This window comes from Procambarus clarkii, chromosome 39, assembly GCF_040958095.1.
Source record: "Procambarus clarkii isolate CNS0578487 chromosome 39, FALCON_Pclarkii_2.0, whole genome shotgun sequence".
In the NCBI taxonomy this organism is placed as follows: domain Eukaryota; kingdom Metazoa; phylum Arthropoda; class Malacostraca; order Decapoda; family Cambaridae; genus Procambarus; species Procambarus clarkii.
Window position 1 is genome coordinate 5338280 of NC_091188.1, and position 24338 is coordinate 5362617.

Here is a 24338-nt window from a genome sequence, read left to right on the forward strand (position 1 = left end):
CTTTATCCTTTGGGAAGAATTATATTTTGCACTTATATCAAATTAAAAACAAAAAATAATTGTTTACTGAAGAACACAGCTCACAGTGTAGCAATTAATACAGATGATCCATACGTTTCCAGTTCTCTCCGACACCATTACATTTTCAGCAATGGTTATTTTGATAACTCTGAAACTTCCAAAGAGAATAAGTTATTAAATAATACTAAAAGAGGGTCTTACATTTTTATTTTCTGCAAAAATTTATTATTTTAAGTTTCTCTTAAGTCACCACAACAGAAGTTTAAATACCACCAGGCCTTGTGGTGTGAAGTTGTTGTATACTAGTTCACACTATAGGAACACTTGTACCTGTAGTTTAATGACTATATCGGCAATACTATCATTAGTCCCTTGAATCCTTATTGCACATACAGTATTTAAAAATTGGAGAACACAGAATTCTCAAGATGTCTTTGGATACATGTAGTTTTACAAAATCAGATTGGCTATATAGCAGTCAGCCACTCAAAAAAAAAAAAAAAAAGCCACAAGTGCTTGCTCAAGCATATGCTTACAAAAAATGGCCGGGTTCTCTCACAGAACCACATGCCCTGCGAGATAATTTGTTAAAACCTCCAGTATGCATTTAAGCACGCCACCTGCTATATTACACGTTACATCTAATACTGCAGCCGGCTGCTACACAGGTTAATATTAATCTAATATAGCAGCTGGCTACTTTACAAAACAGTTTATCAGAGCAACTGTATCACAATTTTACTGGTTTTGTCTTAACAGCCCGGCTGTCGCATGACCTCAGCTATTACAAAAAAATGAAATTAACACTGGAGACATAGGTTAAAACTAACTTTACCTGGGTAATGTCAAACCAAAAACATTTTGTGGTGAGAAAAGACTGCTAAATGTTACAGCTACCTGCTGCATCGACGTGTTACAATAGGAACATGATCTTGCAAACACTGTATGCCAGCAAGAACATGATCTCACTAACACTACAGGCCAACAAAGAGCAGCAGCAGCAGCAACAATAATCCTTCACCAGCACATATAAACATGACTAGAGGGAGCACTGAAACTGGATGCTAAAATAGTCACAGTATGGACTATCTAGAAGGAAGACTTTTTAGATACTGAAAACAGGAATTAAGATACCAGAAAAAATCTAAAGTGTAAATTGTTTCAACTTCACAAACACAACCCTTTGTGTCACTTTTATGTAAGAATTACTAAAATGTAATAAAAAAAAGCTTTTATCAAGTCTATAAAATCCGTGAATTAATATTCAGTTTAAATTTCTTTGTACATCTTTAATTCTTCATTACCAAGAATATATTATCTAGTCTATATATATATAAAGTTTATAGTACTTTGGTACAAAGATTTTTTTGCTTTAGTTACTGTAAGCAAATGGTTTTGATAAGGATTACAAAAATTTGTATGAAATATATTTTACCATCATCACTCGGGTGCTAATGTTGAACAGAAAAATGTATTTCTCTGCAGTTCCCTTAATGTTATATAAAATGATATACACATGTAAACCTTTTCCTCCTGAACATTGTTTACTAACATATAATAACAATTCTTTTATTAACCTTTGGCTACTGCTACTTGAAAAGTATGGTTTCCTTTTTTTACATCACTGTACTAGACAACAGTGAATATTTAGATCATAAAACGACACAGTATACAAAATGGACAGGATTTATTTTGATGCCAATAGCATGTATATACCTCAAATATGATGTGTACCTATATTCTGGATACTTATCCCCACTTTTGTAACTAAAAAGCGTATTACATAAAAATTTACCCAACTTTCTGTACAAAAGGGGAAGATCTGAGCAAGAGGTGCATTACTACAAGCACAATCACTGCCATTAGCACAGGTGGCATAGGTTTTCCCCAATTACGTTACCATCAATTTACACACTCCGATGTCAAACCCTGAGCCAGAACAAACTATACCAATGCATGTCTTGATCACAGTACTAGAAGTCGTGAAGAATTTATCCTGCAAACCAACAAAAAAATGAATTATTCAATGATTCACCCAATGCAAATTGAATTCAGTAATGAGTAAATCAGTTTTGTAATTACTGTATTTAAAATGGATTGAGAAAGTGATATAAAGCCAAACACTATACAGTTGCATAAACTATAATTATAATGATAGTAATGCCAATGCATATTTGAATTATTGAAAGGACAATTTTCACTACCTCTTCTCTTACCACCGCAACAAATACTCACACCAAACACACAGGTTTCTCTAGCGCTGAATGGTTTCTCCCCAAAAAGTAGGTGGCGAGTACGTAGAGATCAAAGATCAACCAACAACCCAGAGAAGTCACCCAACATGAGACAGGAATGCATCAACACACACAAAACTCCCTCTGAGTAAACTCAGTCAACACAGAATTGCCAAAAACAACTGAACAACCAAAGCAACCTCTGATAACCTTGCATTAAACTCAATACTATGGTCTGGAGATCATAGACTACTTTAACCACTGACAAGCCTGAGTCAGCACAAGTAGGAATGTTGGAAAGTGACCCCAACAGCAAGCAAGTTCCACATCCAAACTTCCAGCAGCAGAAAAAATTAGCAGCCAGAACACCATGGGCACCAGGTCAAGTTCAGTGGGAAAACACAGGAGAACGCAGTGTGCTCAACTAAACACATCCAAAAGGCCACATCCTAGAGAAAACAAACAATTCCAACGAAGCCTTAAGCACAAGGCAACACCCCGAAACATTACTCGGAACGCTGGAAATAGTCTCGGTGAAACTACGAGAAAGGCCATTCTGAAACATGCAAACATAAGCAGAACCATACAGTGAAGAGATCCTATAAAGCAGTGGCCCCAACCAGTGGGATGTGACCCTTCTTGGGGTCTTTTGAGTACTGTATTAGAAAATAGAGCCATTCCCATAAAGATTGGGAACCATTGCTATAAAGTATGTGACTATGAAGAGACTGGGATGTCACAATGATTGCCAAGTTTACTTATCATAATAAGGTTGAGACTGCTACAAAAATGCCTGGAATGCATTCAACAATGAAAGTAAGTGTGGTCACCTCCTACCAGATCATCTAGTTCTGGCTGGGGTACTTGCCAGTGGGTGGGTTCTTTGGTAGTTTTTCAATTCAATATCAAAGTTTTGATAAATTACTGTGCGATATAGCAGGCAGCTTCCCTCAGTTGTGAGTTTCTCTAAAAATATAGTAGACTCCAAGCTCCCATTTGCAGAGGAACAAGGCATATTTTGAAGAGGTACTTGTCTCCATGGGCCCTAAAATGTTGTAGGAGCCTGGCACAATCATAGTGACTTAACAGTGATAGCGCCTTAAACATGAAGAGCTACCGAGAGGAGGCCAGCCCCGAAAAAACGCTGGCCAATGTTCATAATTACATTTTTTCCATATTACTTTCTGTAATTCCAAAATATTTAGTCTTCAACAATAACATAAATTCAAAAAAATTTTTGCAAGCATTTAATATATGATAAAAATTTTGGCAAAAGGACGAACACTGGAACCCAAAGGTTATTCAATGTTCTTTACATATTATTGTTTAATAAAACAACATATTTAAAAGCACTTTGAGCAACAGAGTCAAAATAGTTCACAATATTTTTTTCAGGCATAATTTTGTCTTAATACAAAAATACAAAAATACAAATTAATACAAAAATACTGGAAAATAGTCAAGGAAAAACTGAGAAATTAATGGGTAATTTCTCATGCTTAATCATGTTAAATTTTCATGCACTTATTTAATACCAACTATCACACAGAACTTGAAACAATAAGTATAGTCAAACATATTAAAGGTAAGAAAGTACAGGTGAATACTAGGTCAAAAATATTTAATATTTCAAGAGAAGACTGTTAAAATTTAAGTAGTGGACCAGAATGCCACTGGAAAGTGGAAAGTGGAATGTGTGTGTTAAGGGAATATGGCTACTGAATGCAGAACAAACACAAGGGGTATATAGAGGGGTATAGCACAGCAAAGATGGAAGCAAGGGAAATTACGGAAGATACTTCCTACAGAAAGATTGTGTACCATGTGGAATGGAGGTGTGTGGAGGAAGATTGGAAGCGAGATCAGGAAAGGGCCTTACACGACACAGCTCAGTTGTAATTATTGGTGGAAATCTTTAGGTCACGAAAAGTCTCTGATCATGGGTGCTCAGTCTATGAGACGCATCAGAAGCTAAAAGTGTCACAAATAATATGAAAACACAAATAATGTATACCAACATGCCCTGCTACCATGTCCTGTAATATCAGATCTTGTTATTAAAGAAGCTGCAGCATATTGGGATACCTGGCATCTATCTCCGATACCCTCCACATTGCTAGTCTCTGGACACCCACCGGGTTGAACATTCAGAAATTATGGCTTGTCATTTAAAGAATGCTGTCTAATGGTATAGAAATGAAAATAATATTAATATGCACCATAAAATATTGTACAGTCTTATACTGCCAACATTCACTTAAAAGTTGGTGATGTCTTTCCCGCTGGAGACAAAAGCCAGTGTTCAAAGTTTGTTTTGTGACAATTCTCGACATCACCATTATTGGGTAAAATTTCAACAAGAAGTGTATATACAGCATCTCTTCTAGTGTTACTTTATAAAACAATGTCTCATTTTAAATCATACTGCAAATATTCCTAATATGCAGATTTTTAATCCATTTAGAGGAAAGTGTTGCGTGTCCAGAAATTGGCAACTTGACCCTAATTAATCCATCCATAATATTTTATCCTAAATAAAGATAAATAAATAATACACAGTTTTCTAATGTAAACAGCAATAAATAACAGTAAATTTGCATTATAAATTAACATGTGCGCGATTGTGTTGTCCGACGACTGCAAAATATCTTCTGCTAGGTAATGTTATCATAATTTTCTTGGCTAAATTAACCTGTTCATGCTGGGTTCAATCCCATTTAAGTCCTCACTATTTCTCATATATACATTTCACATTCTTGTGATTTCATTGTGCCCATACATGCTATCTCGCAAGAAATAATGCAAAAGATTTCAGAAATAGAATACTGTACAGTACTTATTATCACCAGAATTGAAAAAGAAATATAAACATTCTTATGCAGATACCGTGGTGAGTATCTGCGAGTATCTGTTATGCAACTAGGCGAGTACCTGAAGCTTCCTCACAGTTCGTCTTACTAGTCCCAATTTCATTACATGGTCTTTTTTAAGTCACAGATTTCAGTGCTTTAGTCACTAAGAGGTAGCAGTTAGTCAGGATAATCAGTCAACTGTACTCGCCTAGTTGTGCTTGCGGGGGTTGAGCTTCAGCTCTTTGGATACTGTGTTGTATCGCGAATGATAAAATGAATGGACGAGTGATATTTAAATTCAATTATTTTTTAATGTCTCTAACCTTCTTTCACTACACAGATTACTCTCACTTTTCTTCAGTCTGATGCCATCCCACCCCATGAGAGCGGAAAACAGTGGTAATGATAATGTATTTACGTATATATGCAATCACTGCTTTAAAACCTTTAAATGTTTGCCATCAATGTTGATTTATCACCATGATTTATAATCTAAATAAACACGTTTACTATTCTGTTAACAAATCCTAGTGGAAATTATATGGAAAAAAGAGCATTATATTAATAAGGAACTAAAACACAGGTGTACTTACAACAGGTTAATTGTCTCTCTGTTAGTGGTAACACTCACAAGCCACACACTGCTGCTTTAATCATTTTTCTTTTTACCATTACCATTTTTAACAGCCTCTGTGCCTTTCTCCGCAGCAGCTCCCTTCCTACCAGCAAGAGTATGGGCCAGTGAATCCCAGATGCCGCCCAAAAATATGGCACAGAACAGGTTCTCGAATGGCACAAATGGGTCGTGGATTCCAAGCAGAAGGGACGACAGCTGTTAACAAAATACCAATGAAAGTAGAATAAAAAAAAAAAGAGGAAAAACAGAAGAAGAGTATTAGAAAGTGAGAAGGAGTGCTAGTGTGTTTTTACTTACCTAAGTTTAAGATAAGAAGCACAATGCCATATGCACCCGCTCCCTCTTGTGTATCTCTGTGTTTGCACAGTCGACATGAAAACACATCGATGCAAGACAGTCCCTGCATTATAATGTAAAGTACAGCAACACTTGCTCAGAAAAACAAAGGATAATATACAGAAGGATATTGAGGCGGCTGCAGATAATATGGGGCTGCATCAAGTAACGCTGAAATATACTTGTCATACGCGATTGTTAATTATACAAAATTTAATACATCATATTATGGATACTATTATTGAAATAATTATTATTAAACATATCAGAATATTTATGTTCTTTCATGCCTGATGTAACATGTCACAATTACATTATTATTGAAAGTATCCTTGATTATTGAAGCCACATCATCTCTTTCAGGTGATTTTTTGTGTGTGTTTGTAGCAATAAGAGAGCATGGTTCTATTGCACATAATGGTCCCACCACCACCTTTATGGTGAAACACTGTACTTTATTCTTGACCACTTCTTACACTGTACATGAGCTACCTGACCATTTACATATTGATTTCTAGAAAATCTTAATAACTTAAGCAACTTCTATTAATGCTCATTTGAGTTGGAAAATAATATTGCCTTTAATTGTTTGGATTACTTGAGACCCTAAGTGTCTGAAAGACTAAAATGACAGAAAACTAACACACACACACACACACACACACACTCCCGCTCTACACACCTAGCCACCTGGGCTGGACGGTAGAGTTACGGTCTCGCTTCATACAGGTCGGTGTTCAATCCCCGACCATCCAATTGGTTGGTCACCATTCCTTTCCCCCGTCCCATCCTAAATCCTTATCCTCACCTCCTTTCAAGTGCTACATATAGTCGTAATGGCTTCGCGCTTTCCCCCTGATAGTTCCCTCCGTACCTATATTACATCTCTCCTGTTCGATATATCTTCTCTGTCTGAGACCCGGTATTTTCTGTTCACTAGGTACTCCTGTCCCCAGTTTAGTCCCTTCCAAGTTATCCCACCTTGCACCCTTCATCTTATGCACTAGCTTTTGTGCAGTCATACAGAGGTGCTGTAAGTTTCAAGTCAATACGCTCATTGGTACAGCGTGGAAGCATTGTGCAAGACATAAACCCAATTCTAAATAGTCTCAATCTGATTACACTGCCAAGAAAACTGTTTTCTTGCTACTTGACTACAATGACCAATTTTAATATTAATCAGTTTTCAAGTCAAAAATGAAATATTTAAAGTTTGAAATGAATACAATAAGGCATTTTTAAGATCTTCACACAAAAAAGGATTGCAGTAAGAAATTAATGAATGCCAAAAAAAATAGCCATGATAAAAAACCATAAGTATACATACTGGGATACCTAGTCGTAAGTAGTAAACAGTACCTTGAAGTAGACAAAGAAGATACAAATGCCAAAATAGACAAGAGCATGGGGAGCAGAGATGAGATCGGTTTTCTTGTCCACAACAAAGATGAGAGCAGCAGCAATGGATGCCTTGGTGGGGCTGTGGAAAAAAAAACAAAATGTAAACATAAAAAAGTTTACAAAAATCTACACAATTACAAACTTGGCAATAAGTGATTAAAAGATATTTTACTACAGTATATCAAGCCCATATGCTGCCACTAATAAGCGGCAAACTCGATAAGAGCACCGTTGAGATATTATCAATATACCTAGACCAGTCAACATTAAATTTAATATCAGAGTTTTCATCAGGTATCTGTTTCAAAGGCAATGCAACTCGATAGACAACATTAGGAGAAATCCATACATGTTTCAAGTCAGATACCAATGTGCTACGCGAGTTAAGAATAAAAGGAATGCAAAAGAGAGTAGGGTAAAGTTGCCAGTATCTAGCCACCAACACCTAACCCAATTATTCGGTCGAGCTTACATCAATGGATAGAACCAAATACCGTATAAAAATAACAGTAACTTCTGTAATATAATCTAGTAAGTAATTGAGCTGTAAAAGTTATTTAACTAAAAAATGTTGCAATAAAAAATGAGAATATTTGGTCTTTCATGCTACATTTGAGTGCGTGTGTGTGAATGTTCCTGCATGTGTGTGTGTGCCATATGTATGTACCGGACGTATTAAAATATAACAATCAAGTGTAGGACTCACAAGGTAGGCTGCATAACTTCGACTGCCGCGGGTGTCCAGACGCCACGCATCAACCGTTCCATAATCTTCAGGAAGCCAGAACCATTACCTACCAGGAAAAAATACCAAGATTATATCTTCCTGTTCAACAAGACAAATAAATATATATATATAAGAAATCTAAAGAAATGCAAACATCTATTGCAACAGATCATTTACAGTACCTTAAATGACTTAAATGTTCACCCCTCATTATATAATTTGTAATTATCATATCTTTCTATCCCTCTTCAGGTCTAATTCCAGTGTTCTACACGAGAGATATGCTCCCGACGCTTCCAAACACACCTCCTCACATTTACCATAGCAACTCCCCTTACCAAAATACTGCAAACAAGAAAGCCACATCTCAGCCAGTCACTTGCATGAGCATTCACCAAGGAAGCCCATTCTCTACTTACTGATCCCTCAAAACAATTCTTGTGCATGAACACTAAATCCAAATGCTGTACATTAAAAATAACAACATTTTGATCTGTCACCGACCGACTTAATGATAATTCAGAACTGAGAAATACGGTTCACTTGGTGAATGAGAAATGAGAATGAGAAATACGGTAACAGAGCACAACGAGAGAGGTCAGGAGTGACCAAGAAAACAAACCCGTGGGATCATTTTTGTAATGCTGACCACACAGGATTAAAGGCATACCTAGTTAGAGAATTGTAATACAATTTGTATGCTATACATGTACAGCTCAATAAATTACACCTTACACGCCACCCCCTCCCATACTCGCCCTTACATGCCACCACCCATACTCGCCCTTGCATGCCATCCCCATACTCACCCTTACATGCCACCACCCCATACTCGCCCTTACATGCCACCCCAACACTCTCTCTGGCATACCCACACTCCCCACACAGATCCTCCACTCACCTATACCCTTCTTTCCCCTACACACACACACACACACACACACACACACACACACACACACACACACACACACACACACACACACACACACACACACACACACACACACACAGAAAGAAACACACATGCAAAAAAAGAGGCAGGCTGAAAGAGCAGAGCTCAACCCCCGCAGGCACAACTAGGTGAAATACACATTTACTGAGCAAGCAGGAACTATGAGGAGAGAGTAGCTTTATAAACCCAGTTTTGCTGACAGTGGCACAACAATTTTGGGACTGGGCCAACACTGTTCTATGCAGTTTGGAAGACTGCCAAGAGGTCTTTTATAACCATGAAGGCCATCTTTTATACCTCAAACATTCCCCCATTGGGTTCAAGGTCCTTTTCATCCTCAGTTGTGTGTGGTGTGTTGTGTTTAGGTTGCAACCCTGTTTGAGCCCATGTTGAGCCCTGTTTGAGCAACCCTGTTTCCCTCCACAAACTGTTTGTGGAGGCAGCCCAAACTTCGAGCTCAGGCTCAGCTTGACCGCCAGTGAAGATCTCAGTCTTCAGCTGATTTGGTGATCTAGCCAGTGCTGTGCATCCTCAGAGGGCAATAGCAGCTTAATAAGTTTCCAACAGACAGGCAGCAACATAGATACCTAGTGACAAACAAATATTGTTCACCTGTAGATCAAAAATTCCCCGATTCCAGCAACATGAATATCTGTTAGTCCAAAAACACTTACTTGCATCCCAGAAATCTGCAAGCAGCATAGGTAGAATCATGGATGGGAATGGGAGTCACCCAAGCCACCCAGTTTAAATGGAAATTGGCTGAATGATCTGTTAATTTACGTCTGGACGTGACAGATGCAAAGAAAATGAAGCCAACTGCTACACAACAAATCCTCTAAACTGCAGACAAGGAAAGGCATGTGGAGTTAGGATTAAACTGAGCGAATCCTTATTCATCACCCCAAATGGAATCCCATAAATGTTTAACATGCACATATAAATAAAGCATAACCTAGCATGAACATTCTCAAGACTTTTTTTTTATATTGAATTTTTTATAGTAAGTACACAGTGAACTTAATCAACTCTTGGGAACAGGTCTGGCATGAAGACTACGTCCCAAGCACTACCTGGGCACCTGGGTAACTCGAGAGGAAAAGCCCCAGGAAGGAGGATACCCAAACCTCTCAGAGAAGTTAACTCTAGTAAGGGAAATAAAAACCTAACCTGACACTGGAGAAGGCAACCCTGAAACAAAATTAGGGCAAATTAATTAGTTGAAGACATGCAAGGAAAAAAGTACTAAGCATACCTTTCCCAACTCTTGTGGGACAATGAAGTCCAAAGGAACGCTAACTCCACAGCATAGTACAGTAATGTGCTTTATACCAAGCACACAAGAGACCCAAGTTGCCTTCCTGATGGTGTACTTGGGGATATGCAGGCATGGTTTGTTGACATTGGGAAAACTACCACTTCTCTTGTTTCCCTTCTCTGTCTTTATTCGAGACGAGTATTATTATTTCTTTTTAAGCCTGCATTGTCCTTGCACTTTTGCACAATTTCAGTTTGCTGTCGGATCCCCATGATCCCCTCACCTCTACGAAGACACCAGATTCTAGTCTGTGTGTTCAGTTGGCCTGTGCAAGTCCAGAGACCTGAAAGTTTTGTGCACGTCTCTGTGGCACCAGAGTCAATGCATCAGGAAGCTAGCTACTCAGACCCAGTCCAGAAAATATATATTGTACATAATGCAGTAAATAAATAAATTAATACAATACAAAGTTACATAAGAACATATCATACTGTTACTATGATTATAGAAAAAATTAAACCATAAAAAATCTAGTAAATGGGAATTACCACAAATAACTTATGAATATTTATAACATTACAAATACATACCCTTGAGGGTGCCAATGAGTATCATACTGAGGTAACCATTAGGGAACACCTTTGCTGCATGGGCCACGCCATCATTGATCTTCTTTACTCTGCAAGGGAAAACATTGTAATCACTTAGGTGGAAACAGAATAATGACAATACAAGTGACTTGACAGAGCTTAAATGTAAATCATCTTCCAGTGGGAAAGACGTACAGTACAGGTATTCCTCTCGATGTTTGCTGATGATGCAAAAAAATTATGAGGAGTATTAATTTGGAGGGAAATAGCAAATTAACTACAATACGACCTGGATAAACTGTAAAAAAAAGTTCTCTAACAATTTCAAATGCAGATTTTGGAGAAACCAATAAGATTAGGAATGTATACACAAGTTAACTGAATGCCGAGATGTAAAACCTGAGAGCTCAAGTTTTTTGGGTCCCACTTCTGCACATGTGAGCACCCCTACATGGAGAGTACTCACACATGCAGGTGTGCATTAAGTTGCATGCATACACACACACACACACACACATTCACATACACTCATATACTAACCTATACACCTCCTTCATGGCAGATAGCAGAACCTTAACTGGGAGAAACTTGGCAATTTTGTAGCCCACATCAAAGGGAGAGTAAAAAATGACATACCTGTAGGAATAAATTCTGTTTTAACAATGAACTATGAAAATCCAAGTGCTTATAAACCTTCATCTATTAAGCGCAACTCTTAATTATGACGAACTTCAGAGCTCAAAAAATTAAGATATCCAAGTTCTTACGTACTGTATTCACAAGTTTGATTGAACATTAAAGCAAAATGCTGCACGAGAGTCAATGCAAAAACTCTGCTTCCAGAATTCACTGATGTTGCTTCTGAATCTAAGCTTTCTTAAATTCATATCCACTATTATGCATTTTATTTGGTGTTAATATTGTATATTTAACTATTAAAATTCCCTTTGTTTAACCTTTTCATCCATTTGTTTGCAGCATTTTAATTATGTTTCCCCGTATTCTTGGAGCCTTGACAGGTACTCTCACCCTTTCATCACTTAATCTTATCTAACACAATACCAACAGTTGATCCGACACACCTCCAGATACTGTATTCCTCTCTGTTCTCGTATCACACAAGATTACCTCTCTCAGCATGAACAATTATATTCCTTTGTGCAATTTCATAATTTATCCAGTACTATTTATATTTATGTACTGTATATCCTTGTGTTTAAAATATGTATTAGTAATAATGCATGCTATTTTTTTCAGCATTATCATTTATATGTTGAGAGCATAGCTGAAAACAAATTATTTTCCACTTACTAGACATGTAATACAAACTTGATTCTCAAAATATTGTTTTATTGCTTATCAACCCTCTGTTGGGGTAAAGCTGCAAACTTGGTGTCACAGACAAGGTTAAAAACTTTCACCACTTCCAACTGCTTTTATTCTTGATATATTCCTCTCACATTCCATACAACCATATAATTCTGTCTTTGCCTTCTTGGGTCTGAACATATGTGGAGCCAAGATCTGAGGTAATTTTTCCCTATAGTCAAAAGAAATTTTGGAAAATGGGTTTCTAACCCAATCCCCCCCCATCTCCATCAACTATAATCCTGGGAGTGCAAGGTTAATTGTGCCACAGAGATAGCCCCATTATTTTCTGAACTTTTAAGTCAGATTTGAACAAGCATATTTGCAAGATTTTGGACTTTGTGCAATTACAATTACTAAAAGTGATAGCAGTGGCTGCTTGCCAATACAAGGCAAGCAGCCAATCACGCTAAACGCAGACAGTCACAATAACATGGCTGAAACTTAAGACACCTAACCCACACATCTGAAATAAAGGTAGTGACAACGTTCCAGTCTGTCCTAGACCATTTTCAAGTTGGTTTAATAATGGAGTTCCTTTTATTCTTGCACACCTAGGGTTATCAGTTTAAACAGGGGTTAAATAGGCGAGATACCAAGCTTGCTTGAATGTTGAAGCTTCAATTAATCAGTGATTAATCTGAGTAAACAGTATTGCAATCCCCCCACTAAATAAATTTATATCAGGAAAAATATAATTGGCCTTGTTACTGGTAAAATACAGACTACCCTTTAAGCCACTTTTTCATTTAAGGCCATGATTCCTCTCCATTTAAGGCCTGGTTTAATTTAGAAATGTTTCCGATTCCTGATTCATTATTTCAACTGCACAGCCTTTGTCATTAAGTTCTTTTCCAAGATCTTGCATTAAAGGTCTATGAAACACCAAAATTCTTTTCCTGGCCCTTTCCATTATATGATTAACAATAACTTGTAAGTTGTGTGACAAAAAATCTCCAAAAGAAGTTCAGCCTTCGGTCCTATTTTCATTTCTCTTCCTCTGCAGATTATCTACTCACCAAACAGCTGTGGCCAGGAGGAGTTGCTGGTTGTTCTTCAGAGCACCGAGGATAGGTTCCCCGAGCAAGAAGTTTGCCAGTAGGCCGCCCGCGAAGATGGTGATCATGCAGGACAGCCAGTTTGCCAGGGGGTGTTTGCGGGAGAAAGGAAGAGAACCTGAAAAATAGCCAATTAAGAGTAAACTGGTTTTTGTATTCATTATTCCTGGGAACTAATACTTGTGTCCTTGACAAGGTTTCCCCATACCTTAGCTCTGGCTATATCAAGTTTGTTTACCCTTCACGTAACAGCCACACAGAATATTGGAATGTGTGGTACACTATGGTATATTAAATAACACTTAAAATATTAAATCTGATAATTTTATATATATACATATATACACACACACACACACTTTTGTGTGTGTGTGTGCTTTTAATTTGCTTTTAATTACGTATATGGATGGTGAAATACTGAAGAAACTGTTCATGACCTTTGTGAGACCAAAACTGGAATATGAAGCAGTTGTATGGTGCCCAAATCTCAAGAGACACATAAAGAAACTGGAAAAGGTGCAGCGGCATGCTACAAAATGGCTTACGGAATTAAAAAACAAGAGTTACGAGGAGAAACTACAGACATTAAACATACCTGAACTAGAAGATAAAAGAAAAAGAGGCAATATGATCACCACATACAAAATTTTAACAGGAATCAACCAAATTGACAAGAAGGCTGAAACAAGCAACATCACGATCAAGAGGACATGGTTTCAAGCTAAGGAAACAGAAGTACCGAAAAAACATTAGAAATTTTCTTTTGCAAACACAGCGGTAGACGGTTAGAACAGGCTAAGTGAGGTGGTGGTGGAGGCCAAAACCGTCAGTAGTTTCAAAGTGTTATACGACAAACAATGTTGGGAAGACAGGACACCACGAGTTTAGCTCTTATCATGTAACTACAATTAGGTAATTTCACACACATTCATTCATTCATTAGGCAGTGATGTGGTGGAGGCAGACTTCATATACAGTTTCAAATGTAGATCTGATAGACCCCAATAGGCTCCAGAATCTTTACACAGTTGATTGACAGTCAAGAGGCAGGACCAAACCCCTGCTGGCAAAACTAGGCAAGTATAACTAGGTGAGTTCACAAATATATATATACTGCATATAAGGAACATCAGTGCAGCCCAGGAGGAAGTGCCTTCCAAGTATATGAGCAGTAACTAAGTGAAACTATAGCCAAAGCCAGTGTCACGTCAGGGTATTTGAAGACAAAACAGTGATGGCTCATCATGACATTGTTTAAGCTTGCTAACCATCTAGGTATGGACAAGGTTGATAGTGATGTTGTGCAGGAGCTACTTCACTCTTTGACAGACCAGTCTTCCCAACTAAGAACTGATAAGAGCTGGAACAGCTGCATTCTAATGATGGCAATGATGATTCTATTGATGGTGTAGCTAAAAATAAAAAAATAAATTGAAACAAATTTTAACTGAGGGCAACAAAATCATAATAAATGGCTCGGCTTTAATCTCTGAAAATAGGCAGTGTTCTACAACACTGCAATGATGAGAATCGTCCTCGACATGACCAGCTACAAAAAGATGTTCAGCGAGAGAAGACTTCAGGTAATGTAACTGACGTTATGCCTTCTTCGAGGAGCATGTGCCACAACCTGGCTAATCCTGCCACCATTAACTCCCACCTTGTCTCCCAACTCTGCCAAGTTCTCCATGTTCAGGGTAGTGCCACGCACTCATCTCCGTACTATTTAACCTTATGTACTTAATGGGTTTTTGTTTTTAATTATTATTTATGTCACAAAATACACAATGTATTTATATAATCATGTTTACTTTTACATTATTGCTCCCGGGTTCACCCAATGGGCTACTAATATGTTGGTCATTAGTGACAAAATGCTGAGCATGCAATGCTATGGAGGATATGCTATTGATACAACTTATAGTTTACCAAATCTGAATGTCAACAGTTAATGCACTCATTTCCAGGAATGCAGCCCTTATACTAAATAGGGGTAGCCTATGCCTGTACAATAACAATACCATATGAACTTTTATAAACAATTATCATACATTGATCTTGGGATTTAAAAACATTTTTAATAATAACTTTCCTTGCAAAATAAATACTGGGTATTTGGCATTTCCTGAAATCCATGTAAAAAATTGGCAAAATTCAAAAACTGAAAGCCTTTAAATTAATATTACTATAAACAGTATTTTTACAAGCATTTGAATGTGCAGTTTCAAACATATCCAGGAATTAGAAATGTATATATTAATATTAATTAAATATTTACAGAGGTGAGAACTGAAACTTGACAAGGTGGCACCCAGTGTGTCTCGTGTGAGGGGTAAATATAGCCGAGGAGGTGAGGAGACACACTTGCTCACCAAAATGCTGCGATACTCGCCAAACCTTCTCCCTCACAACTATACACCACATCTCCCACCTTTCCTACAATAGACAACACTCCTCACATGTCAGACTGTCTCACTTTTCATATCAGGTTATGTTTAAAACAAATCAATTATAAACAAAAACTATGATGCTGAAAACAGAGCTGTACCATACTGTACTGTACCAGCACAATATGAACAATAAAATGGACACCTTTTGAAAGTGCACTTATCTAAAGCCAAGACAGCGTAATAAAAAAGGCAACCTGGAGAAAAATACCAAGACAAACAATTCTATATATATCTCTGAGACCTTCTCTCTCCATTTCCCTGCTACACAAAGATGACCTACAAAACCTCTTACTCCCTACTGCAAAATACGATATTTCAGAAAACTACATACACTTTGCTTACGGCTGATAAGCATTTTACACTAGGTATTCGGTTATGATTCTACTAAAAAATATTCCAACATTTTTACCAACAAATTCAACAGAAAATACATACAGTATAGCTATGTGCAAATTTCATAATAATTAAATAGCATTGTGTATTACTCCCAGCTTAGATGAAAAAAGAACAGAGCAGATAAGAAACAATATAATCCACGGGTGTTCAAACTTAAAACATGGTACTGACACATTCATGCTAAGTGCTGGAAGAGGAGATAGAAGAGGAAGGGATGAGGGGGCATGAAAGAGGCGAGTGAGATAGAAGTGAGGAAGAGAAAGGCAGAAAAATGGCAAGGGGCCCAGGTGGTAGTGAGGCTGAAAACTGAGGAAAATGAGGGATGATTAACATTACGAGAAGAAAGGTGACCCCTTCTCCCTCTTCCTCCTCCTCATTTTCCTCAGTTTTAACCTCATCCTCATCTGGGTGCTAAAATGAGTTTCAACAAAGAAATTTTTTCCTCTTATCCTAAAAAATGAGAACAGTTATGGTCCTCAAACCATTTACGCAACTGGCCAACTCGCATCGAGACTGGCTGTTGGCATGTGCCTCACATCGTCTGTTGTTATTGGCTAGTGCCATCGATCAAAGCTATATAATCACCGACTATACTGCGAGTCTGTTTAATATTTGCAGCAATCACTCTTCATAGAACAACCCATCCTCTCAACTAGTACCGAACGTCTCATTTTGTACATTATGGTCCCCCTTCCCCAACGTAGAAATTACATGGTACTGTACAATGAAATGTAGCTGCTCACAAATATCCACGTTTTCTATGCAGTGATAGGGTAAGATTAGATGGGTTGCTTAGGTTCTTAAATTTTTGGTTAGGTTAAGACTTTATATTTTCTACATTGTAGCAAATCAAGAGAATGGGCTGCATATAGTCAGTTATTATTGAAATATTAGTTTCTTAACACTTTCGCTCGGGGATGACGCAGTATTGCGTCATCCGTTTACTGGCGGTAATGCCGGGGATGACGCAGCATTGCGTCATCCACTTTAAAAATTTGCCAAAAATCAGGTTTTTATCCGATTTTTTTGGGACTGGTTTTAAAATGTGCGCCGATGTCTTCCCATTTTCTTTGTTGAGCCTCGTGGCCCTCAGGCGGCTTGGCACACGCCGTGGGCCCATTGTCTTTGCTCCACTGTTGTGACCAATGTCGCCTCCCCTCGCATCTCAAACGTGTGAACATTTCGGCTATTTCCCGTGGCTATATTTCTTACTGCGGCTTTAGAAACTATCTACGCTTACTCCACGATGGATAGTAATCATGAACAAGGCCCTTCCAGGAAGAAAATTGCGAAAGAAAGGCTTGAAAAGGGTGGGAATTGGGAGTGTAGCAGGAAGGCCTCTGAGCACTCACTCACGGCTAACGCGTGGCCCGTCTTCAACTCGTCGGCGGTTGGAGCGTGACCAGGTTTTTTTTTTTATATGCTAATGTTCCTCTAGAGAATTTTATTACGAACCCATTGAGACCAAAATGAAAGACCTAGGACAAAAATTGAGGTGACCAGAGTGAAAATAGTGAAAACATTTTATCCCGTTTGCGCGCTCCCGGGTAACTCGTTCGCACTTTCTCTGTTTGCTGTGGGTAATTAGCCGGGCTTTTGGAGTTTATATGCATTTAGTGCTGTAGAGAATTTTATTGCGAACACAATGATACCAAATTTAATCTCGTAGAAGGAGAATTGAGGTGACAAAGTTGAAGAGAGTATACGCTTTTCGGAATTAACGCGCGCTTCCGTGACACGCTGGGGCCCATATCGCCCTGTCGAGGGGTGGCGCGCGGGGTGAGCGAAAGTGTTAAATGATATTTTTTTGCCACCCAGTGGCTGCCAATGTGCGCACACATACAGAAGAATTACGTCCTGCGGAGCACAAACTATACTCTATTTAAGATTGCTTTTAATTACATGTATGGTGACATACTGAAGAAACTGCTCATGACTTAAGTGAGACCAAAACTTGAATATGCAGCAGTTGTATGGTGCCCATATCTCAAGAAGCACATCAGTAAACTGGAAAAGGTGCAAAGGCATGCTACAAAATGCTTTCCTGAACTGATAAATAAGAGTTATGAAAAAGAGACGTGAGGCATTAAATATTGCCAAGCTAGAAGATAAAAGACAAAGAGGTGACGTGACCACCACTTACAAAATAATAACGGGAATTGACCACAGTGACAGAGAAATTAATGAAACCAGCAACTTCAAGAACAAGAGGTCATAGATTCACGCTAAGGAAACAAAGGTGCCACAAAATATTAGAAAGTTTTCTTTTGCAAACAGAGTGGTAGACAGCTGGAACAAGTGAGAAAGTTGTGGAGGTCAAAACCATCAGTAGTTTCAAAGTGTTATGTGACAAAGAATGCTGGAAAGACAGGACACCACAAGCATATCTATCATCCAGTAACAATGCTTAGGTAATTACAGTACTGTTTATTAATTCATGAATAGGACACAGTGATGAATAATTGAACTAATTATGTAATAACATTTTCATCAACATCTAACACTACTAAACCCACATAACACTAAATTTCAATGGGCTAGCAATATGCCAGTGTACAATGAAGGTACAGTATTGCATATATGCAATGTACAATGATTTGGTCCAAAAATGATCAGCTTCAATGGCAATATGACAAAGCTATTTCAATATACAGTACTGAATGGAACATGACTAGTATTGCATAGACTACACATTGATCAACTTCAATAACAGCTATACTTTGCAAGCTATGAAACCGTTTAAAAGTACCGAGATGATAAAAAAACAACTTTTATAATAAATCCTGTTGTTGGAGACAGAAAGGCCTGTATTTAGGACTGTATTGAGGTCTTCCTAGATTGAACTGAACTACTGACCTTACCAGGATGCAACCCACAACAGTTGCCCAACTCCCGGGGTACCTATTTACCGATAGGTGAACAGGTGCATCAGGTGAAAGGAAATGTGCCCAATCAACAACAAAACTTGTAAACAATATGCAAACCAAATTTTACTTTTCATTGTGATTAACTGCTTCAATTTATTACAAAAAATATTATTAAAAGGTACATATATAATAATTAATTGATAGTGAGAGAAATAATTCTGTAATACTGTACTGTATTAGATATTTTTAATTACTGTACTTTTAAATTTGAATACAACTCATAGATACTATTTTATTTATCAAAAACTTCAAGGATCTCAATGACTATTTACACGCAATGTCTTTAATTTTTTAAGTTTATTGGGTTTTTATGAAGAAACCATCTCACACTTTGCACATGTACAAAGCTTGGGCTTATTTAGAATGATCTCGAAAAGCCTGAGCTCATTTAGAAAGATCTCCGAAAGCCTGAGCTCATTTAGAAAGATCTCCGAAAGCCTGAGCTCATTTACAAAGATCTTCGATAGCCTGAGCTCAATTAGAAATACAGTATCTCTGAAAGCCTGAGCTCATTTAGAAATATCTCTGAAAGCCTGAGCTCATTTAGAAAGATCTCCGATAGCCTGAGCTCATTTAGAAATATCTCCGAAAGCCTGAGCTCATTTAGAAAGACCTCCAAAATTAAGATGACAAGTAATTTAAACTGTTTTAATGTAGATATTCCATAGTTTTTCTTCAGAAAGTAAGTACTGTAAGTAATTATCAAAGAAGGCACCAAGCCAGGAAGGCTATGTAGCATTTTCTTCAGAAAATACACATACCAAAATACAGTAAACAAACTAACAAAGAAACTGAATAAACAATACTGTATATGAAATCTCCTCCACCCACCCCTCTCTGCCAAACAAAAGAAATAAGACAGGTAAACATTTCAAGCTATGCAAACAGCTGTAAGTTACAGTCATACACACAGCTGACTATGAAGACAGGTGAGCCACAGGAGCACTAGACTGTAATTGTGCAAGTATCCCAAAATTCCTGGCACCTCGCCACTAGAGCTTCTTGTGGAATCACCTGCAACACTACCACCTTCCCAAGCATAAGATTTATTTATCTTTTAATTTGTGTAACTTTCCTACCATTCCTGATCTGATGAATGCACACAGGCACACACAACCATGGCAGGTGTACACACACAGCAGAAGACACGGAAAATAAATATGTATGCACCACCACTTTGTTAATTAGAAAGGTAATGCAGCAACAGCAACCAGATGCCTTCTAGCAGCAACATTCTCATCAAGGCAACCTATTAGCCTTGCCAGCAGAACAGTTCAACTCTAGGATATGCACATATAATCCACTTAGCCATTTTTGATTGCCTACTACAGGAAGAGAGTAAGTGGCACATATTTTCACTTAAAAGAAAAAAAAATTAATACAGAAACAAAATAGCTTCCTTTAATTATACTGGTTTACTGTATATCCTGATTATATGAGACCAGTGGAAGTGATAATTCCCTTCCCCACCTTTCCTTAAAATCTGTCCTCTTGTTCATTAATTTGTCAGCCCCCCCCCCTCTCACCCCCCTAGATTGACTCATAATTCCCCATTAATAAATTTAAATTATTCATCCAACATTAATCACTGACATAACCCAAATCTTGAACAAATCATTAAATAACAATTATTGTTTAATGACTCTTTACACTAAAATATACACTATAATACACTATAATACTAAACCTATGAATGAGCAAATGAACAGACGCATGCAATGATTCATAATAATAATTCATAATAATGAATTTTTTTATAGCCTAACAATACCACCTATGTTCTTCATTTATGAAATTGCCAATTTTCTCACTCTGCATTACAATACATTATATATATTTATATATATTCTTTGTCTTTTTCATTATATTGAATGTCAACTACTGTATATTGCATAGACAGTCAATTTTGTAATACCGGTTCACAATTTCTAACTCTAAAGAAGCTTTCTAGAGCATGTATGACTTATTTTTTCCCTAACTAGAATTAGAGCACTTTTTCATTACAGAACGTATATCCTTTAAATTCATAAGAAGATTTACTATTACTATTTGCCCAAGATTCCCAAAAGTGTTGTAAAATACACACCGAACTATGATTACAATTTTAGACACAATTCTAAGGTATACAAGCCCTACACCAAATACAAATTGATCATATTTTACAGTTCTTTAGACAGTTCTTATGGTCAAAACAGATGAACTATAATACTAAACCTATGAATGAGCAAATGAACAGACGCATGCAATGATTAAACACCCTAGAGAAAAGGATGACATTACTGTAAGAGCTCAGTAATTTGGATTTTAGTGACCCGAATCTTCGAGTAATCCGGATAAATTCACCTTCAAACTTCAACTTTTTTTTTTGAGCCTCTTAACCTGAATGGGGATTTGGGTTAACAGAACATACGGAAGAAGAAACCTCAATAAACTTCAATGTGAGTGCTTCACTATTCAAATCGAATAGTACTTTGGGTTACTGAACGAAATGTGGTGACTTATGCTCATGGCACGAATTACAGTACAATAAAAGACTGCATTAATAAAAAAAATTATAATATCTAATATTATAAAAATAATTAAATGATTGTCAAAAATTGCATGACCAGGCTGTAAAGTGTATTTCCTAGTTAAAACGGGGGATTTTTGTTCACATGGAGGCCTATGTATCGTGTCCCAAATGGACCCCATCCTGACCCAGTCAACCTGCCAAGTCCTGTTCTCTCCCACTGTGTGACTGTACATAGTGCTGATCCATTACCAAAAGATTTTCTTTCCCTAACTATTTTGCTTTAATAGAAACTTGGATAATTTGTTGCTAAGACAATGTCTAGTAGCAGCAGCAATTAACATGGAGGTGATAAGATGAAGCAAGTTACACTATCTATTTAAAATATGCTACATGTGATTGAACTCTGTGTAAAAGGCCACTATGCTGTATCACAAAGGATTTTGGTATTGTTGCAAGTACCGTCTCTGATATAAGGAAACGCAAACATAAGAAGCTCTTCATTAAGCAAGCTGACGAACTCCATCAAAGTTGAAATTTGTTATTGTCAATTAATTATCTGCATACCGTACACACTGAATATCACGATTCTCCCCTAACGAAGTCATTTTATGTTTAGTGCATAAAATGGAAATATAAATTACATGTAATAATACTTTGAATTTATGATGATTCATTGTGACAGGGGGGGACAGGAACCCAGAGTGCATTCATACACGTTGGCTTTTATCGAGGTTCCCCCCCCCCCCCAAGGCCGAATTCCTGACCCTGCCCAGGATGCAAGCCCACAACAAGCTGACTCCTGAGTACCTACTCACTGCTAGAAGAAGAGGAAATAGGTGAAAGGAAATGTGCCATTGTCTTAGCAACAAATTAAATGTATGCTGGTTGTGGTACAAAAAATTCTGAATGTTCATTTTGGGATTTCCTGGGTAAAAATTTGGCTAATTCGGATGCCCAGTTAACTCAGATGGGGGTGGGTCGCAAATAAGATTAGATGATGGCTGAACAAAATGTGGGCGAGGCACTGGATTAACAAAAAAGTGTTAAGCGGTTCCCGTGGCGTAGTGGTAAGCCTGGCATTTTGCGAACGCTTTGTCCTGGTTTCGTATCCTGGCCGGGAAGGATTTACTGGGCATCAATCTTTAACTGTAGCCTCTGTTTACCCAATAGTAAGATGGGTACCTGGTTGTTAAATGATTTGGCGGGTCGTATTCCAGGGAAAATTAGGATTGACAACTTTGCCCAAAATGCTATGCATGCTAGTGGTTATACAAGAATGTAAGAACTCTTGTATATATAAATAAATAAAAAATAAGAAATAAAAAATTATCTCTTATCTGCAGGAAGGATAACAATAATGTCCAAAGATGTTATGATAAGATATCAATTGCACAGTTAGTGTTGAACATTAAGAGAATTATTAGGAGAGAATCATGAACAAAGCATTGTAAACAGATATAAATAGAAAAAAAGAAAGTGTACAGTACGGTCCAAGAATAGTGTGTAACTATGCTATGTTGGGAAGGTCAGGTCTGAGGCCAGGTACTGGTTATAATATTAATATAAAATGTCCAAACTCTGTTAACTTTTAAAGTACAGTTGGACAAAGATCATCAAGGCAAATGAAGCGAGGGACCTTCGACAACCCGCCGGATTCCTATCCTCGTCGAGGCCACTAGAATTAAATGGCTCTTAGGTAAACTCAGGTAACAGAAGGTTACTGAGGGGCTCATGGCTAATGCCAAAGTTTTCTCCCCCATGGTACAGGCTGGGCTCCCTCACCGGTGCCAAGGTCCTCCCTGACGTAGAGGCAGCAGAGGGTGCAGTGAGCGATATCGAAGTAAGGATACATCTTGAGTTTGGTGACCTGGTTGGCCATCTCCAGGAAGGCTTCGGGATCCATGGTGATGGCTCCTCACGTCTGGTGAAGCGGCACACTAGAGCACTGGACACCCACGGGGAGGTGAGAGAGAGAGAGGCGGACTGCCCGAGGTGAGAGAAAGGTGTACACAAGGCAGGCACCGCCGAGTGCCTCTCTGTGTGTGGTGAGGGTGCCTGGCACTCCAACCACCTCCCTGTGTGGGGGGTGTGATGGGGGGGGGGGATCAATGTCACCTCTTCTTCCTCTCTCCTACTCAATCTCTTTATTCTAACTTTATTTACATCCTAATCCCGTGTGGGAATCGTCGTCTGAGGTTGTCATCGTGGCCTCTAGTGTCCGCTGGGGGGTTGTGTTAAGAGTTAGGGGGACTTGAGGAAGGTTTGGTTAAGCAATTGGCGAGATGTGGCAGGGAGGAGCGCCGCCACCAGCAGACGACGGAAATAAACGGAGGCTGTCACTCGTCCGTATAGCACAATATATACAAATAATAATAATAATAATACTCTAAATAAGTACGTTATGTGTTTAATTGTCTTCCTGTAAATATAAATATATATATATATGTGAAGATATGTGATAACAATACAAAATTAATATTATTTTTTTCGTTTTTAGCTGTTTCAGCTTCGTTCATATATGGTAGGGTACTATTATTTTTTTTGATAGGTACCTGGCGACTTTCCTAATAGTGGTTATAGTGAGGTTTAGCTCTTTATACCTCCAACCTCTTAACT

The 24338-nt window shown here is 37.9% G+C and overlaps 1 protein-coding gene across 2 annotated transcripts; it reads right to left on the bottom strand.

Moving 5' to 3' along the window:
- Positions 1–212: 212 nt before the first annotated feature.
- On the bottom strand, positions 213–23815 carry LOC123760398 (trimeric intracellular cation channel type 1B.1). Of its 2 annotated transcripts, none has more exons than XR_006773154.2 (8): positions 23505–23815; positions 13399–13555; positions 11552–11647; positions 11012–11100; positions 8188–8275; positions 7440–7560; positions 5701–5939; positions 213–2017 (listed from the first exon to the last, which is right to left on the bottom strand). XR_006773154.2 is itself a non-coding variant. In XM_045746065.2 (8 exons), exons 1-8 carry the CDS (start codon positions 23623–23625, stop codon positions 2013–2015), a joined length of 834 nt encoding a protein of 277 aa, XP_045602021.1. In that variant the 5' UTR covers positions 23626–23773; the 3' UTR covers positions 1879–2012. The 2 variants fall into 2 exon arrangements, 1 of the variants encoding a protein (XP_045602021.1); XM_045746065.2 differs by having other exon boundaries at positions 1879–2017; positions 5783–5939; positions 23505–23773.
- Positions 23816–24338: the final 523 nt, after the last annotated feature.

What these genes read in the sequence shown, in the direction of transcription:
- LOC123760398 (XM_045746065.2), bottom strand. Translation starts at nt 23,625, where the DNA reads ATGGATCCCGAAGCCTTCCTGGAGATGGCCAACCAGGTCACCAAACTC. An exon ending in GCCATGAAGGAGGTGTATAG is followed by an intron (nt 11,101 to 11,551) that starts GTTAGTATATGA and finishes TTTCCCTTGCAG; the next exon opens with AGTAAAGAAGATCAATGATG. An exon ending in ACTCATTGGCACCCTCAAGG is followed by an intron (nt 8,276 to 11,011) that starts GTATGTATTTGT and finishes TTTTCCTGGTAG; the next exon opens with GTAATGGTTCTGGCTTCCTG.